The following is a 19,960-nucleotide window of genomic DNA, read 5'->3' as shown; positions in this document are numbered from 1 at the left end:
GGAAAGCTGTTAATATACTGAAATAAAATATGATTCTTCCCTGTGTTTGCTACAGGTGTATAAATTCAGCAGACACACCAGAGAGAACTTGGATGACTTTAACATGCCTCTCCTCTCTTGGCCACTTCATCACCAAGAAAAGTTCACTGCTTTGTTTAAAATTGTATTTTTGTGTGTGTGTCTTGTGTTGGGGGTCACTTGTTTGAAACATGGAGGTACAAATCTTTACAATAAATTAGTAAAATGCTGTATCTGAACCCTGAAAAGATATGCCTATGCAGTTATAAGGGTCAGCAAAAAGAGTTCCCACTGTTAAACTATGAAGAAAGCAGAAGCTCGAAGTCTCTCAGTTCGATCCCACAGGAAGGCCAAAGAGAAAACTTCTATGCTTAAAGCAGTCTCATTTTGACTCGTCTCGAAACCTGTCGTAGTTAACCCTATATTAACACCTGTACACCCACCGTCGCTCCATCCGTCAGTAAGAAATAACGCGCATGCGTAGTACACGTCCACGAGGTTCTGAAACTGATCGGTTGCGGCGCAGAAACGTTGAAGTGGGCAGTGTGTTAGGCGCTCGCGCATGCGTAAGAGGGATGCTGTCAGGCAAAACAAGCTTTCCACAAACCCCGAGCTTCGTCTAGGCTGGTTTGTGGAGGGTGAAGGAGAAGTCTGGAGTTACGGTGGCCTTGTTGGTTCATGTAGCGCCTGCGCACTGTGGTGTTTGTGTATTCTGGCTGCGCGGCGGCGGCGGCTCCGGGGGAGGGGGGGAATATGGCGGCGTCCTCGTTGGAGCAGAAACTGTCCCGCTTGGAGGCCAAGCTGAAGCAGGAGAACAGAGAGGCCCGTAGACGAATCGACCTCAATTTGGACATCAGTCCTGCTCGGGCTCGGCCTAGTAAGGGAGGGTTTGAATGGGGGAGTTCCAGGGGAAGGGCCCTGTGCTTGAATGACACCGGACTGCCTGGGAAAGGGCCCTGCGACCAGCGGGGTTGTGGGGAGGAAGGTATTCCCGAGTGGGATGGCAAAGTAGGGCTTTTCTTGAGGAGGGGAAGGGGCCGGATGGGGTGACTTATGAAGGTCTCGGGACAGAGGCGAGAGGCAGTGAAGGACCTCTCGTTTACGACGGAGTCTGGGGGAAAAGTGAGGCCCACGGCTGTGCCTGGATGCAGGAAAGATTGGACAATTAAACAACGTGTAGCAGCAGCAAGGTCTCTGCGTAGTGTGTGCCGGTCTGTTTGGAAAGGAAGAACGTGCAAGAGAAACGGGAGGTTGTGGGGACAGAGGTCTTCGGAGTAACCTGAAACCTAATTTCTGGGCTAGTGTGTGGGGTATGCTTTCTGGTGGGCATTTGTGAGATTCTGGGGGTGTGGGTGGGGGAATAATGAGCAGAGCAGAAGGTCGTAGGAACCTTTAGCTTAATGTGTGTTGCACAGATAAATGGATTATCTCAAAGAAATGTGTATTGTGATTACGACCGGAATGGCCCTGTCTTCTTTAAAGATAAGAAAAATATTTGGGGCTCAAACCTACAGTCTGCTTTTTTTTAGTGGAGAAATATGTTCTCTGTGTTCTGGTTAGTAGAAATTAGAGAAGGTAATAGAGAGACTGAAGCTTTTTCCACTGGAGAAAAGCATTTGGGATCTTCTGTCACATAGTAAAAGCAATGAAATGAAAAAATTTCTGCGCACTCTGAAGTGTCCTTGAGTCCATCTCCAGTTCAGAACTGGTATCTCAGTTCCTCGTTGGTAGATAAAGAAGTTCACAAGAGCTCTTTATGTCTGGAAGCCTAAACATAAGAAAGTTCTGTGGGATGCATATAAGGCATTGTTGTCCCAAATTGTTGATATCTGAAACATAATGTTTTTTCCAGCTTGAAATACATGAAATATTTTATTTACAAAACTACATAAAGATCCACTTACAGATGCACACATATTTTCTTGACAATATGTGAGAAAAGTAGTCAGATATCCTCTAAACAGAATAGCCTGATTAATGCTGCATCTTGGAAATAATGTGGTGGTTTTTGGACAACAGTGATACTCCGAGAGGAGCCATGCTGGATGAGAACAAATGTCTTTTTAGTTCAACATAGTGGCCAAACAGATGCCTATCAGGAAGCTCTGAAGCAGGAGATGGAGGTAGTGGCACCCTCTCACTTATGTTCCTCAGCAACTGTTATTGATATGCATGTTTGTGATTAGTAATCATTGATGGTATTGTCCTCCATTAGTATGTCTAATTCCTTTGTTTTGCTTATTTTGAGCTTTTTACTTTGATTTTGAAGAATGGTGACTAGCAGACAAGGCAGTGATACAGACTCCAGATATAGCTTTTAAAGTGCTGAAATTGGTAGCCACAACTGCATTTTATAGTAGCAAATTTCATAATTTATCTATGCATTTGTGAAGCAGTCTTTCCTTCCTATACCTTTTCCAGTTCCACAATATCCTTTTCAAAATGAAGTGACAAAAGCTGCTTCATTGAATTGTAACATAGCATTATTATAATAATAGCAGCCTTATTTTTGCTTTTTTTAAAAACAGTAGCTGCACACAGGATGACATTTTCATTGAGCTATAAACTTGGACCCCTTTCCTGTCAAGTCATCAAGTTGTGTCAATGAATTCAAGTTTATCTTTGCTCTCTCTGGGAATATCTTGGCAGAGAGAGGAAGGCTCAGTACTGTATAGTTCTTCCTCTTCCAAAGAGTATAGAATGGTGCAGATATTTAAGTGGTTTAATATTTTCAAGGCAGACTTCAGCCCCTCTGAGGGCAATGTTTATTTTAGCAGGCTGCTAGAGAATAACAGATAGAACAAGCTGAACATTTTCACTAAGAAAATTGTTTAATAAAGTTCTTAATGCAGATAACAAGAAGAAAAGCTGTGTAAGAACCAAATGGGTCACATAACTGTAATAAGAGTTAACATAGACATTTAGTTTACAGTATTTGTACCTTTGTATTTTAAATTTAAGAGCTGAGATTTTACATGGTGAGCACTGTATAAAGTGCCAGAGAAATTAATAAAATATTGTTCAGCCCATGTGACTGCCTAATGTTACCATTGGCAGCTACTGGATTATGAAATGTACTAAACAAAACATGGGAGGGTATTTATGGGATGTTTAAGTTTCACATAAGTGACATAAATTAATTTTACAATTAAAGTGAGATAGTAGCTGTTGATATTTGTTTTAATTTCTAATTCTTTTTTCTGCCTTTGAAGAAGTAGATTAGTCTAGTTGTAAATTCTCCAAGTCTGATTTCAGATTGTTAATTTAACATAGACTGATTCTGAGTTGAATGTATTTTCTGACAAATAATTTGTCATTGGGGAACGCCTGGTGGAACCTTATGTGGTTGTAGTAGGTTTCTGGCTACTGTATAATCAGTGGCAACTGTACTATAGTCCAAAGTTTGTATTCAGATACAGGGTCCTCTGACTCTGAAGTGCATGGGCAAGACCCCCTTGCACACAGATTTGTCAGTCAGAAGTAGATCTGACTGACAAATCTAATACTACTCAGGTATTAAGCTTCAGAGTATGCAGGGCGGCTCAAAGGGTGGTTGTGATGCAGAGTTCAAGGCTACTGTTGGCACTTTCGTTATCAGGCCTGGCATTCCCAGAGTACAGTAACATGCTTTCTATAGCTTTGCAGATCTTTGCACTGCACATAGGTATGATTTCCAGGTGGTAAGGTGATGTAGGGGTTGAGACTTACACATACCTCTTAATGCAGTTCAAACCCTACCCAGTTTCAGACATAATGCCCAGATAGACCAAGTGGGGGAGGAGAATCCTTGATAAAGTGGATCAAAAGAGAAAGCATCAAACCTGACTGTTCTTAATTGCTTTTATAGTAATGGTTGATACAACTAGTGATCGACTTCTTATGTTGCCTGCACATGTGCCGCCTCAGTAATATATTTTATTTATTTAAAATATTTATATCCCATCTTTCTCCGTAAGAGGATCCAAGGTGGCTTACAGGAGTAAAACAAACAATATTAGAAGCACAAAAACAATAAATTATGACACTATTAAAATGAATTAAACAAATATTAAAACTAGTAGATAAAAACAGTCCTAAAACACATTAAAAACAACAAAAACATCTTCAGACAAAATTTCTTGTAGTCATAGTTTTTTCACATTTCATTATATAAGAAGTTACATTATTCTTTACATAGGAAGTTACGGTATGCACCCTTATGTTTCTTGTTCACACATACAGTGGTGCCTTGACTTACGACCATAATCTGTCCCAGAAGATGGGCGTAACTTGAAATGGTTGTGAGTTGAAGCAGCATTTCCGGTAGGAATATGTTGAAACCCCATTAATCTGTTCCGGCTGGAAAAAAAAAAATCAAAAACAAAACAACAGCAAGCCCCATCGGAATGCAGTGGGGCTGGGAAAAAAATCAATCAAACCAACAGAGCAATCCCCATCGGAATGTGATGGGGCTGGGAAAAAACACACACCAAAAAAATCACAGCACAGAAACATACCCCCCCAACTCAACCCCACCCTGCAAAACAAAGTAAATGTACCTACTCAGAAGCAGAAAGCAGCACCAGGCAGTCCAAAGCCTCCTCCGATGCACACACTCTAACCGTTGGAGTGAAAGAGCTACAAAGAAGCTCTTCACCAACCAACGGTTAGTACCTACATTTGAATTCTCTGCCTTTTTCCCTGCCTCTTTTCTGTTTGCAACTTGAAGCTCCGGCCGCAAGTCAAAGCAAAATTTTTGCGGTTGAAGCTGGTTGCAACTCGAAATGGTTGTATGTTGGGATGGTCGTAGTCGAGGCACCACTGTATTATGAGGGCAGTATAGGTGCAGTCCATATGGAGGAAGTTTCCATGCCACCAGCATTAAGCTTGAAAAGCTTTGAAAGACAGAATAGCTTCAGTTCTGAGCCTTGTTTCAAATAGGCCCAGCTAAAGCAGATCGTCTAGGAAGAAGGGAATGTGAAGAGCTTAGACATTTTTTTCCTGATCCAGACAGATATGGTGTCTGGCTTTTCATATGAGATTGTAATATCTTCAGATCCACTTTCTGTTGTGGTTTTGCGATGCAGGGATAGCTTGTTTTCAATTTTGAGTCTAAAAGTCAGAAATGTGTTTCATAATGTATATTGTACCATGGGATAGTAGAGATAAGCTAAGAGTGTGTCATCAAAAATGATTTATTCAGAGGAATGAGGGTCCTTCAAAATCCTGTATGCAGACTAATTGGTTTTTCTTCAAGGCTCTTTTATTCATGATTTATTCAATCATTTTTCGTTGTTTTTCTCACTACAGATACAAGATTAGTTAAGTGTGCATATTACTGGGGAAGCTTCAGGTACACTTTACATTCAAATCTACGGTATAATAGAAGATAACAGGGCTGGGCAGTTTAGTTCCAGCTGCTGATGCACCGTGACAACCCACAGATCTATTAGCTGTGCAGTTGATACATGTGAGAAGGACTTGACGCACACTGATGTGTACATACAGAACTCTTTCACCTCAAGGTCAGAGTCCTGATTGAATTATCCTAACATGGAAGAGTTTGATGGCTATTTCTTGGTGTACTTGTGCAGCAAAGTTTCCTATGGAAAAATTAGGCAGGAGCTGAGATGTCTGGGTTTGTTCATAGCAAGAAGTAGGACTAGCTCACACAGATCTCCAGATATTTTTCTGTGTGCTTAAAGATGTCTGTGTATGTATGGGGAATCAGTAGCTCATCAATGAATAGGTACTTAACGTTTTGTAGGGTTTCTAGGCAGGGTTTTATTCAGCTTCTATCTAGATCTCCTGTCATCCTGGAATTATGTGTGCTTATCACATATTCAGAGAGGGAAGTGGTGTTTATTATAAATAATAATATTTATATAAAGAAAATATATAAGGGAACATAAGATAGCATAAAAAATCCAAAACAATAAAATGATGAACAAATTAGATTTTTAAAAAACGGAAAAATTTCATAATGGCACATGATAAACAAATTCAGTGATAGATCAAGTTGAAAACTAAGTCTTTAGGATACTCTTTAATGCATGGCTACTTTCCGTTACACAGCTGAGGAGCCACCACCGAGAAAGGTATTTTTCTTGTGTCTGCCAGCCTGATTGCTCTTATCTGTGGCAACACAGTAGAACCTTGAATACTGATTTCATAGTATGGGCAGATGTGGGTTGAGGGTAGTCATATTTCTTCCTCTGCTGCACACATTTGTTCTTTTTAACTCCAAATAAACAAAAATTGTTTCTAAGCCAAGAGCAGCTGTTACTGTATGATAATGGTAGAAATTGTGTAGTAGGAGCTAGAGATTTGGATTGAACTAATCTGGAGAGTTAGATGATATTCCTATCTTGTCATCTGATATACAGTTATTTTAATATGTTAAGGTCTAATTTATCTCAACTGTAGAGTGTGATGAGTCCTGTAAGCCAATAGAAATGACAGATGTACCTTTGGCTTCTGTAATAGAATCTGGCAAGAATTTTTACCAGTCATTCAAGTGAGAGGGGGTTTGAAAGGAGAAACAAAAGTGTAAATCTTCTTAATGAAACATTCCAAATATATATATTTTTTGAAGGGTTATGTCTTTCTCTGTGTGTATGTACATTCTAGTCCCCAGTGTCAGAGGAATGAGGGTCCTTCAATATCCTCTATGCAGGCTAATTGGTTTTTCTTCAAGACTCTTTTATCCATGCTGCTAATTTATTTTCTAAAAATTGGCAGTACCACTTTAATGATTATCAGTTAATTTTATGAAAATTGCACAGAATTAAAAACTGCCAGTGCCAGTTGCATTCCTGGCAGTTGATAGTTTGTGACAAAAGCAAAGGGTTTTGATAGAGGGCTGTAGAAGCATGTTTGTGTGTAGACAGTCCTGGCTTTATTCTCTCATATTTTGAGGTAGAACTGGGAAAAACTCCTGTTGGAAACCATAGAGAGCTCTACTGCCAGTCAAGGGATAGTGTTGAGTGACTAGCCTTTCCCAAGCTTGGCTCCTCAGATGTTGTTGTAGGAGCCTCGTAGTGGTAGGACCAACATGATTTGACCAAACTCTGGGAGGCAGAGGAAGACAGGAGGGCCTGGGGTGCTCTGGTCCATGGGGTCACGAAGAGTCGCGACTTAACGACTAAGCAACAACAACAAAAGTGGTACGAGCCTCGTGGCACAGTGGTTAAACTGCAGTACTGTAGTCAAGACTCTGCTCATGACTTGGGTTCAGTCCTGATGGACTCAAGTATCCAGCTCAAGCCATCCGTCCTTCTGAGGTTGATAAAATGAGTACCCTGCTCATGAGGGGGATGATGTGTAGCTGCGTAATTAAATTGTAAACTGACCAGAGATTGCTTTAAGTACAGTGGGGGCAACATTTAAGCAGCACATTTTGCTTTGCTTTGTTGGGCTGTAGCTCCCTTTGCCCCAGCCAGCATAGACGGAGGTCAGTGCAGATGGGATTTATCATCAAATTTGTGAAAAGCTAAAGTTGGAAACTGCTGAGCTGGGTAGACCAGTGGTATAAATCATGGCCACTGGTGTTTGCATAAGGTTTGTATATCTTGCTTCAGGTAATTGTGGCTAATTGATGAAGAGCTGGGGTGCTTTTCAGTTGCTTGCATGGTTGTGTGCCTAATTTTGCAACTGAAATATGCCCAACACCTCATCAGTTAGTTGCAGTCGGCTATGCCAGTGGTTCTTAACCTTGGGTTACTCAGGTGTTTTTGGACTGCAACTCCCAGAAGCCTTCACCACCAGCTGTGCTGGCTGGGGTTTCTGGGAGTTGCAGTTCAAAAACACCTGAGTAACCAAGGTTAAGAACCACTGGGCTATGCAAACTTTACACCAGTAGGACTTCAGTTAGTGTAAATATTCCCATGTTCTTCACATATGCCATTTGCAATGCAAGACACTTCCTTTTTTGACCATGAATGTGGCTGCTAGGAAACAGCTACGTATTCTGAAGAATGTCAAATAATGTTTTTACTCCTTCCATTTGGTGTGTTCAATGGGGGTTATTTCCTAGATACCAATTTGTGTTGCAAAAATATGTTTGAAAATTACTTTGCTAAAATTAGTTGACTGTACTGTCAAACAGTATTAGCTTATTGGTTGATACAGTACTGTAGTAATAGAAGTATGGAATGTCTATGAAAATGGTTACTGCAAGTAATGCAGAAATTTAACAGGTTCCTATGTATCAATTTTATTTATTTTACTTTTTTTGCAAACAGTGTTGTGAAAAGAACATTTAGTCATAACAGAAAATTTACGTAACAGCCATATGAAATTGCTCCAATTCTACAAGTGGGAAATTTTGTATCCATTAATGTATCCATTGCCTTTATGTTTACCTTGTCAAGAGGTTTGCATGACTGCTTGATGGCTTGACTGTTGGAGCCAAGTGATGGTAACTCAGAAGTAGAAATAAGCTAACATTTGTGGATGTCAAGCAGTCTGTTAGTGTTACCAGAGTATGGGGAAGCACGTCTTGACACTTTAAATTGGAAATATTTTATGAATGAAATTTAGTTTGGGAAAGGTTTTGAAAGTAGGGAAGAATAGGTGGGGAAAAGTTTTGATTTGGTATCAGAGAACTGTTTGAACAACCTGCCAAAGTACATGATTATGGCTATTGGTGTCATGGGGTACCAGTGTGGTCTGGTGAACAGGGTGACAGACTAGGACTCAGGAGAACTGGGATAGAATCCTCAGTTGACAACTGCAGTGGTAATGGCTCTGATAAAACAACCGCTTAAATATCTCACATACACTGAAAACTATATGGTTGTTATTAGGGATGCAACTTAATGACACATAACATATGTACACATGTGCAAGAGAAATCTTTGCTGTAGGTAAAAAATAAGAGATTATAGTTACCTGTCTTTGCTTTTAGATTAGATGATCTTAATTATCCTTTCTGGTTTAGAATTAATATGAGTAAATATTGTGTCAAGAGAGCATGGACTTTAAAACAGGTCTTCATGCTGTTATAAGGGCTAGAAATATTACAGATAAAAATATTTGAGTGCCTAGGTATTTAAAATGTGTGTGTATCACTAGTGCTTAAAAGTATTGAGGCTAGAGCCTGGAATGTATACAGCTGTGTTCAGTTTTAGAATGTAATGCTTACTTTCAACAAAGATAAAGCTGCCTTGTATGCATTTAAATATTTTAAATCAAGTTTCCTTCTAAGATGCGCGCCTGTGGCTCTGCCTCCTTCTGCACATGGCTCCTCCTTTGCACGCCCACAGCGATCATTTTCAGCCCCTTTGATTCGGGCCACGACTGACCCCTGCATGGGGGATGGAGTTCTGCATGCATGGAGGCAGAGTCCTGCCGAGCGGGGCTGAAAATGAAAACGAACATTGTTTTTAATGTATGATTGTGATTATGAAATAGTGGGCGAGTTTTGATGGTCCGATTAATGTTTTGGCCTCTTGAAAGGAAGGCCATTAAACGAGTATTTATCTACAAGAGAGCAGAATCATATAGAGCATAATAGAACAGGGCTTAGAGAATACTCATGGAGGAAAGATGGAAGTGCTTCCTTCACATTATAAGTACTAGGGACATAACTTCTGTGGAACTGATCCTTTGCTTGTTTGGTGCATCTCATTTTCACCTTGTCTGTCCTCTTTGTTGATTTCTCACCACTTCCATTCCTTATCCTGAAATTGATTTGAATATGATTTATTTTCATTTTGATGACTTGATTGTTTCTGTTGTGATTTATCATGTTTTTTTCTTCCTTTTCCCAATCCAGTTATTGTGATCACTCTAAGCCCTGCTCCCGCTCCATCCCAACGTGCAGGTACCAGAACTTTTTATCATCGCAGCTTGGATTTCTTGCATCATTACTTAATGCTTCCTTCAACTGCTTAGAATTACCACTTGTCTGCTTCTCTTTCAAGTGTGTGCCTGACCCTGCTTCTTCCCCAATTTTGGTATTGTCCTTTATTGATCTAGCCTAACATTCTGAGACTGGCTAGATAAAGCAGTGCATATGGCCATGCATGAGAATATGTTTTGATTGTTCATAGCTGCAAGTAGTTGCTTAGCACCTTCCTTTCCTGATGATCTCAAAGCACTTTCTGAAGTCAGGTAACCACTAAACTATCATGCTTATGTAAAACCTTGCCTTAGCCATGTGTCAGAACTTATAGGTGGAATGTGGCAGAAATGCATGTTGTCATACTGTACCTTTGATGCTTTGGAAGGGCAATTGTAAATTGTCAGACTGCATCCAGCAAGATGAAGTACAATGTCTTTCCTGTGTGGAGTACAGTTGCCTTTGAGATAGCAGGCTGTCCTTTCTATTAAACAGCAGCTTGCTCTAGGGCAGAAAGTCAAGATAGTTCTTCTAGTAAAGAGCAACAGCTGCAATGTTCCTAAGATGCAAGCATAGCAGCCCACCATGGAGATAGGTAGAAAATTGCTGTGGTTTCCAATAATAGAGAGGTATGAGAGCAGCTTCTAAAATAAGCAAAATCTATAGAATCTCACAACAGTATATGCTTTTTTATATATAGTCATGGCAAGGGAAAAATATATGTGTGTATTGGTTACCTTTGGATGCCTTTCTCTCTCAGAAAAGCTTGATTCAAAGGTTTCCTAGGCAACATGTTTTCTTAGCTATTGCTTCATCTGAAATATGGTAGGTTTCATTGATGGCCCTAAATATGCTTTCAAGTTGTTTTCTAAACAGATGTTATTTATTTTGTCTTTTATTAGCCTGTACATATTCTTGGGGAAATGAACTCAAAGCAGCTTATTTAAAAACCGTTGTGTGGTCTAGTAGGCCAGTGGTTCTTAACGTGGGCAATAATGCCCCCCAGGGGGCGATTTCATTTTTCAGGGGGGCGGTAGAACGAAAAGGGGCGGTGTGGGGGCGAAAGAACAGAAGGGGGGCGGTGGGGGGGCGCTGGAGCGAGCCAAACTTGTGAAGGCAACTGCAGCTGCAGTGCTGGCAGTAGATCTGGTGCTGCTGCTACCGCCAGATGATCCAGCTCTTTCTACCTGCCATGTCTCGCCTTTCTCCTTTAGGGGAGCACTGAGTGTGGATCAGGTGGAAGGAAAGGGTCTCTTGGGTCCTCATCCTCGCCCCGTGAAGCGCTGCCTCGCACCCGGGCGGGGAGGGAGACAAGGTGGGTAGGTAGTTAGCTAGGTAGGTAGGTAGGTAAGATATCATCTCAGGGAGGGGGGCGATGATAACTTCCTCAATGGCTCAAGGGGCGTTTCTTTCAAAAAGGTTAAGAACCACTGGTCTAGGCATTGCATCTGTTTATTTCTCATATGGGATAAAATTACTTTCACTTTGGTAGCAACTGCAACTTTTAGGAATCCTGAAAACAACCTTGCAACATTGCAAATATTTGGTTAGAGATCTATGCACACTGTTAGCTGTTGTTGGTGTGTGCAGTAAAAACAATCATTATCTAAAAGCTAAATTAAAAATTAGCGTATTTGGGTATTATATTGGCCACAAGTTTGTATTACAGAGTAATAGTATTGATTGAAATGCAGAGTTAGCATTGTACCCTGCATGACTTTCAGGAGGGTAGCATTAGAAATTAAAAAAACAAACAAACCAGTGCCCAGTGCTTGTCTGTTCTGTGTGGTATTGGAATTTTTTGATCGTTCATAGCTACAGTAGTCATACAGTGAGCTTCTAGCTTTGATCCATGTTTCTTTGATGCTTTACTATTTAACAATACTGCACTGGTGAAATCTCTTACTGAGACTTTCAAAATAATCAGCAGTGCTTAAAAAATCCATAAGTGTACCAGAGGGGTTGCACTATTCACGTGCTAGTCCTGGTGCGGCCTGCCTTCTCAAAAGTTCAGGTACTAGTCCTGGCATGCCCTGTCCTAATGGGCTTCTTCACTTTCTGCCCTCACTGGCTCTAGCTGTACATTATGAGAGAGCAACTGTAACTTTTCTAGAGGCAGCCATGTTTGAATGTGGACAGTAGAGAGGGTAGCAGTTTGTGTAGGAGATGCTTGCCTGCTAGTGCTTTGATCTCTTTTCAGGATGGGACTGAGATTGCCTTCCACTGCTTCCCAACCTTGTCTTCCACTGGCTCTTACCTATGCTTTCATGCAGTGCCACTTGCTCTTTGCAGATACCATCCAGCAAATTATCTTACCCCACCATTTAAAAATAGTTATTACTCTAACCTTGTCTTCTGAAGGCAGTATATTGACTATTTGTGTGGCTTTTAGATGTAAAGGTATCATTACTTTTGACTTGTCTAGTTAGGATTAGAGGAGGAATCAATGGGATTTATGTAAGTGTTATGTTACCACTTTGCATGTATTCTTGAAGGCTTTCATGGCCAGGAAGATGCTGGCCCCAGTGACTGGCAAAATGTTAGGAAGAAAAACCTCCAGAGCATGGCCAAAGAGCCTGAAAAACCTACAACAACTATTTCTTCTAGAACACAGACAGAGCTCTAGCTCCTGTCCTCTGAAGATGCCGGCCACAGAGACTGGCGAAATTTTAGGAAGAACAACCTTCAGAACACGGCCAAAGAGCCCGAAAAACCTACAACAACTACCACTTTGTAGTTGATTTACTTGGGATTAACAGTTGCATTTAAGATCTTGAGGAATCACCCTGAATTGCTGCTCCTACCATATGAATGCATTTATTTAAATGATAGCATATCAACATTCTGTTGAAGTGGTAAACTTCCATGCCTCCCTAAGATAGATATATTGAGGATAAAATAGGGCAACTTCCCAATTAACTTTGCAGAATTCATGTGCAGTGCTGCTGGGTGAATCTTGTTGGGGTTAAAACTGTGTTTCTCCCCATCTACCTCCCTAGTCCTTGCAAGCATATGCATTTTCTTTCTAAAGTAAGTCCCGGGGGGGGGGGGGGGACACATTTTTTTAGCCACAAGCTTTAAAAATTCCTAGTCTGAGAAAGTGCTGAGGTGTGTCTCAAGCACTGCTTTTTCCATTTCTTGTAATAAATGACTCCATGAACATGAATTTGGAACTTGGTTGTGCATATTGAGTGCAAACAAACATGATATGCTGCCTTGGATTCTTTTGGGAGAGAAAAGCAGAACAAAAATGAATAATCTGTAGGCCTTGTTTTTAGAATAATGACCAGTAGATAGCATCCACACAAATTTGAATGGTGACCAAAAGGTGGCATACACAAATGTTCACTGATGGCATTCATGTACATTCTTTGTAAACATGTGTACTAATCATGGGGGGTTGTGGGTTGGAATTTTTTGTACTACAGATCTCATCATTCTCCATTTTGGGAGTTCTGGCTGACAGACCCACACATGCATAGCACGCCAGGCCCTCCCGTCTTCCACTGCCTCCTGGAGTTAGGTCAAATTCATGTTGGTAGCTTTGGTGACACTGTCCAACCATCTTGTCCTCTGTCATCCCCTTCTGCTCCTGCCCTCACACTTTCCCAGCATCAGGGTCTTTTCCAGGGAGTCTTTTCTTCTCATGAGATGGCAAAAGTATTGGAGCCTCAGCTTCAGGATCTGTCCTTCCAGTGAACACTCAGGCTTGATTTCCTTCAAAATGGATAGGTTTGTTCTCCTTGCAGTCCAGGGGACTCTCAAGAATCTCCTCCCGCACCACAATTCAAAAGCATCAATTCTTCGGCGGTCAGCCTTCTTTATGGTCCAGCTTTCACTTCCATAGCTTTGACTATGTGGGCCTTTGTCGGCAAGGTAAGGTCTCTGCTTTTTAAGATGCTGTCGAGGTTTGTCATCACTTTCCTCCCAAGAAGCAGGCATCATCTGCAGTGATCATGGAGTCCAAGAAAGTAAAATCTGCTACTGCCTCCGTATCTTCCCCTTCTATTTGCCAGGAGGTGATGGGACCAATGGCCATGATCTCAAGTTTTTTTGATGTTGAGCTTCAGACCATTTTTGGCACTCTCCTCTTTCACTCTCATTATGAGATTCTTTAATTCCTCCTCACTTTCTGCCATCAGAGTGGTATCATCTGCATATCTGAGGTTGTTAATATTTCTTCCAGCAATCTTAATTCTGTTTTGGGATTCATCCAATCCTGCCTTTTGCATGATGTATTCTGCATATAAGTTAAATAAGCAAGGAGACAATATACAGTGGTGCCTCGCTTAACGAGCGCACCGTATAACGATGAAATCGCATAGCGATCCGTTTTTTCGGATCGCTAATGCGATCGCTCAACGTTTTTCCAATAGGGGAAAATTCGCTTTGCGAAGACCGGTAAGCGTTTCGCTTACCGATCTTCGCAAAACGAACCCCGACGATCAGCTGTTCGGCGGCCAAAATGGCCGCCGGAAGCTTGGAAATGGCCCAAAATGGCCGCGCGCAGCGTTTTCGCGCCCTCGTTAAGCGAGGCGAGGGCGCGAAAATGGCTGCCGGCCATCCTGAAGCATCGCTGAACGGTGAGTATTTGGCCCATTTGGAACGCATTAAACCATGTTTAATGCGTTCCAATGGAAATCCCTGCCTCGTTCAGCGATGCTTCAGCATAGCGAAGGTTAATCCGGAACAGATTAACCTCGCTATGCGAGGCACCACTGTACAGCCTTGTCGTACTCCCTTCCCAATTTTGAACCAATCAGTTGTTCCATATCCAGTTCTAACTGTTGCTTCCTGTCCCACATATAGGTTTCTCAGTAGATAGATAAGGTGGTCAGGCACTCCCATTTCTTTAAGGACTTGCCATAGTTTGCTGTGGTCCACACAGTCAAAGGCTTTTGCATAGTCAATGAAGCAGAAATAGATATTTTTCTGGAACTCTCTGGCTTTCTCCATAATCTAGCGCATGTTAGCAATTTGGTCTCTAGTTCCTCTGCCCCTTCAGAATCCAGCTTATACTTCTGGGAGTTCTCAGTCCACGTATTGCTGAAGCCTACCTTGTAGGATTTTGAGCATAACCTTGCTATCGTGTGAAATGACCCATACATACAAACACGTAAATGTAGTTCATCTGGAGTAAAGGCCTAGCTGTGAAGTTTCTAAGGCTTAGCATAGACCTAGCTTCACCCTAGCTTCCAGTGCAGAAAGGCAGCTACCCCACTGTTACCAGGGAGCTTCCTTTCTGAACAGGAAGCTAGGGTGGAGCTAGGCTTGTATTAAGTCTTGAAACTTTCCTAGCTAAGTGGTTGCTCCAGGTGACCCACTTTTAAAGGTAAAAGGTTCCCGTTGACATTTAGTCCAGTCGTGTCCGACTCTAGGGCACAGTGCTCATCCCCGTCTCCAAGCCGTAGAGCCAGTGTTTCTCCATAGACAGTTTTTGTGGTTACGTGGCCAGCGCGACTAGACATGGAACACCATTACCTTCCCACCGTGGTGGTACCTAAATGTGGATCGGTCAGATGGACCACCCAGAACCAAGAAATACTCTGCTAGTTTTCCCCCTCTAATGAGCTTCATGAGTTATATTTAGGCAACAGTGAGATAGATTTGAGTTTTTTCACCCTGTGTTGCCATGCAGTCACATTTTTGGACAGTGGACCATGTTTCCATTTGGGATGGCCTTGTATTTAAAATGATCCAGATTTGGTGTGTGTGTGTTTGTGTGTACAGGCATTGAAGGAAGAACTATCCAGCTGTTAGAATAAAACAAAACCTTCTCTATGCTTCAGTTTACAGGGAAATTGCCAGAGCCCAAAGACACAGGCCCCATTTCTCCCCTTGCTATGTCTGCATCGAAATGTCCTTTCCCTCCTCCAGATGACTTCCTTAGTGTTAAAAATCTCTAGTGAGCTTTCTTAATCAGATGCTGGCTTGAGCTTCGCTTCTTTATTTAGCCCTCCATGTTGCTAGATGGGTGAGATTTAAAAGACTATAACCCCCCCCCCCAAGAGAGTGAGAAGCACTTGTACTCCAACAACTAAATGTAACGTTGGGATAGATCCTACATAGTTAATAATTGTGTTTGGGCAAAGAAGAGTGTTTCAAAAATGCTGTTTTGTATATAGTTGTATTGGATTAACCCTCTTAACATGACTCAGTACCAATTTACCTCTGCCTCTCTTCCCCCCCACGTTTGAATAAGTAAACACGAGTTAGCATTAAAATGTAGATGCAAAGCAAATCCTAAGCTTAATATTGCTCTAAAAGATACTATAGGCATACATTTTTCTTTTCCTTGTCCTTTGGCTAAATAAGCTTTGCAGATGTCCTGATACTTTAACTGATACGTATTGTATCATATTTATGAATATGCTCAAATACATTATTTCTATCCCGCTTTTCTCCCAAAAAAGGAACCCAAGGCAACTTACAAAGGAATAAAACGCACAACATTAAATCACAATAATTACAATAAAGCGTTAAAATGCATTTAAATATGCCAGTATTAAGAAACATTAATTAAAAACAGTTCATAGTTGATTAAAAACACAACAAAAGCAGCAGTATGCTGAACCAAAGCATTTTGAACCAGCTGAAGTTTCAGAACCCTCTTCAAAAGTAATGCCACGTAGAGCACATTGCAGTAAACCAAATGGGATGTAACTAAGGCATCTGTCACCGTGGCCAGACCAGACATCTCAAGGAATGGGGGCAACTGATGCACTAGTTTTAGTACATGTGAAATATACTCCTAGGCACCACCAAAACCTCTGCATCCAAGCTCAGAGATGAGGCCATCAGGCTGAACCCTATCCTCTGATTAGCGTTGTGACTGACCAAGAGCACTTCTGTCTTGTCTGGATTAAGTTTCAGTTTGTTAGCCCTCATCTAGTCCATCACTGACAACAGACACTGGTCTAAGCAAAGAATGAAATGGATCTAGGTAATCTGCTTCATCCAGGAGCCTCTGGAGTTGAGATACAACATGCTCCAAGACCTTGCCCAAAACATGGACTATTGAAGACTGACTGATAATTATCCAATATAATTCAAGGAGACTTTTATTTATTTTATTATTATTTATTTAATTTCTGTCCCACCCATTTAGACCGAAGTCTACTCTGGGCAGCTAACAACGGTATTAAAATAAAATAAAACATCAATATTACTACACTAGAGGATGGCGAAATAAGTTGGGTATCGACAGGAGGGAAGGCCTGTCTGAAGAACCAGGTCTTAAGTTGGCTCTTTAAAACGCCCAGCGAGGGAGCCAGACCAATTTTTGGGGAGTGATTGTTCCAGAGGCAAGGCTCCACTGCTGAGAAGGCCCGCTTTCTTGTTCTTTGTCTTCGGGCCTCCCTCGGCTTTAGGCCCCTCAGCCGCCCCTCCTAGCTAGAGCGAGTGATACTGGTAGATCTAGGTGGGAGAAGGTGTTCCGCTAGATATTGAGGTCCTAAACCATTTAGGGCTTTATATGTCATCATGGAGACATGATGGCGCTGTGGGCTAAACCGCAGAAGCCTGTGCTGCAGGGTCAGAAGACCAAGCAGTCGTAAGATCGAATCCACGTGATGGAGTGAGCGCCCGTCACTTGTCCCAGCTTCCGCCAACCTAGCGGTTTGAAAGCATGCAAATGTGAGTAGATTAATAGGGACCACTTCGGTGGGAAGGTAACAGCGTTCTGTGTCTAAAGTTGCACTGGCCATGTGACCACGGAAGATTGTCTTCGGACAAACGCTGGCTCTATGGCTTGGAAACAGGGATGAGCACCGCCCACTAGAGTCGAACACGACTGGACAAAAATTGTCAAGGGGAACCTTTACCTTTTTACCTATGTCATCATGAATACTTTGAAATCAATGCGGAAACGAACAGGTAGCCAGTGCAAGGCTACCAGAGTGGGGGAAATATGTTGATGTTTTCTCACCCCAGTAAGAAGTCTGGCTGACGCATTCTGCACCATTTGAAGCTTCTGCATCAATCTCAAAGGTAGCCCCACGTTGAGCCCATTAGAGTAGTCTAATCTCGAGACTATAAGCACATGGACCAGAGTGATGCGGACTCTGACATCAAGATAGGGACGCAGCAGGGCGATCTGCCAAAGGTGGAAGTACGCGGTGCGGACCACTGACGCTACCTGAGTTTCCATGTTAAGCGCCGGATCAAGATGAAATATTCTGGTACCTTACCTTGTTACAATAAGGCATTCACTTCTCTAAACCATTCTGCCAGTCTCCCACTGGCTGATTTTATAAACCAGGAAGGGCAAGGGTCCAGCATACATGTCATGGCTTTATCTCCCTGTCCACATCAGACTGCACCCACCGAAACATATCCATTTTAATGAGATAGGCAGGGGCCAGAGTTATATCAGCAAGTCTTGTGTCAACCACAGCACCTAAGTCAGGGTGGATCTGAGCAGTAGTCTGCGAAGTGCCATGCAAAATATTCAGGGCCATTGAGTGGTCAGCATCCTTTTCTTGTGGCCATCTGTGGAATAAACCCTTGACCACACAAAAGAAATCCACTGGATGGCTTTGGGCAGATGCAATAGTGACAGAGAAGCATAACTTCTTTTCTGTCATCACTGCTGCAGAGTAGGCTTCCCAGTGAGCTGTAGTCTGTGTTTGATCACATCTGCTCCAAGTTTTCCGCCATCGTCACTCTAGTCTGTGTTCCAGTTTTTTCATCAACCCCACCTCCTTAGTAAACCAAGGAGCTAGTTTGGTTGTACTTTGTGGAAGGGGACACTTAGGAGTGATTGTGTCAATAGCCCTGGCCACTCCATATTCCAGAGATCCACCAAAGTCTTGACTATCACCTGTCAGGACAGCTGGAGCCCCCCTAGGAGCTGTCAGGAAACCATTTGGGTCCATCAGTCTCCTAGGGCAGATCAGTTTACTTGGTCCTCCACCCCTGCAGAGACTGAGAGATCCAGTAAGTGTACATTTTACCAGATAGTCCATGACGATGGAACTACTGAGAGTTCCTCCACGTCCAGATCACTAGCATCCTGCCCAATACTGAAAACCAGTCCAAGAGTGTGCCCTGCAACATGTGTGGGCCAAATATCAGTTGAGACAGCCCCACAATTGTCATGGTACACATGAAGTCCTGAGCCGCTCCTGATATCTCTGCGTGGATTTTGAAGTCACCCAGCTCAACAAGCAGAAGTGACTACAACAACTCAGCTGAGTCCAGCTCAGCCAGGGAGACTTCTGTGCAGCAGTGGGGGCAGTACACCGACAGAATCCTTGTTCTGTCCTGGGCATCTACTCTCAGGAACATGTATTCAAACCCAGCAGTCTGTGGGATAGGGCATCTGATAAGGATGATTGAATCTTGGGAGACCATTGCAACTCCTCCCTGCCCCCTAGGTCTGGCCTGCTGCTGCATAGAGCAGTGGTCCCCAACCTTAGGCCTCCAGAAGCTCCCAGAAGCCTTCACCACCACCTCTGCTGGCCAGGATTTCAGGGAGTTGAAGTCTAAGAACATCTGGAGGCCCAAGGTTGGGAACCACTGGCATAGAGAACCAAGGTGGACAAACAAGGATACCATGGTCAGTGGTATCAAAAGCTGCTGAGAGGTCCTGCAGAACCTACAGGGACACATTCCCCATATGGTGGCTATCACCTCCAAAGATCCTGTCCACATCAGGACAACCAGGTATCTTTGCTGCAAGCCAGGTTAGCTTGTTAATCCAGAATCAAATCTTAGATGTTAGCTGTCTTGCTGACCTGGAATTTAGCAATAGCACCTTCACCCCAGAGTGTTTCCCATCAAGGCTATCCAGGCTATTTGAGTTGGGAGACAGTAGTGGTGGTAGGCAACTAAGACTGTATTTTCTGCTCTCTTCCCAATATGTTGTTGGTTGACCCCATATTTTCCCCTGGCCTCTTGTAACTGTAATGACTGCTCCCCTGCAACATCCTACCTCCTTTGAAACCACATCCCTCCTCGCCAAAGACCTCACAACAAGCTATTCTATCCTTGTCACTTCTATTGCTTGACTCATTTTGGAAGTGTTTACTGTATTTAAAATGAATGGTCAGAACTAGAAAGCTAAAAGGAAACATTACAACTTGCCTTAACTTTTTTTCTTCTTTGTGTGTGTGGCTG

General features: G+C 42.4%; 1 protein-coding gene across 2 annotated transcripts in view; it reads left to right on the top strand.

Annotated features, from left to right (window-relative positions):
- Positions 1 to 505: 505 nt before the first annotated feature.
- The window catches only part of MAP2K7 (mitogen-activated protein kinase kinase 7), a 53,214-nt gene continuing 33,759 nt past the window's right edge, over positions 506 to 19,960 (top strand). Inside the window, exons 1-2 of one of the 2 annotated variants that reach the window (XM_020800401.3) lie at positions 580 to 895; positions 9,776 to 9,823. In XM_020800401.3, coding sequence (XP_020656060.1) covers positions 772 to 895; positions 9,776 to 9,823 — 172 coding nt within the window. In that variant the 5' untranslated portion in view covers positions 580 to 771. Of the gene's footprint in view, positions 896 to 9,775; positions 9,824 to 19,960 lie in introns of both variants that reach the window. The other variant, XM_020800402.3, reaches the window with a different exon arrangement.

The sequence above is a fragment of the Pogona vitticeps genome, chromosome 2, assembly GCF_051106095.1.
Source record: "Pogona vitticeps strain Pit_001003342236 chromosome 2, PviZW2.1, whole genome shotgun sequence".
Classification (NCBI taxonomy): Eukaryota; Metazoa; Chordata; class Lepidosauria; order Squamata; family Agamidae; genus Pogona; species Pogona vitticeps.
This window is presented reverse-complemented; position numbering and strand designations above follow the sequence as displayed.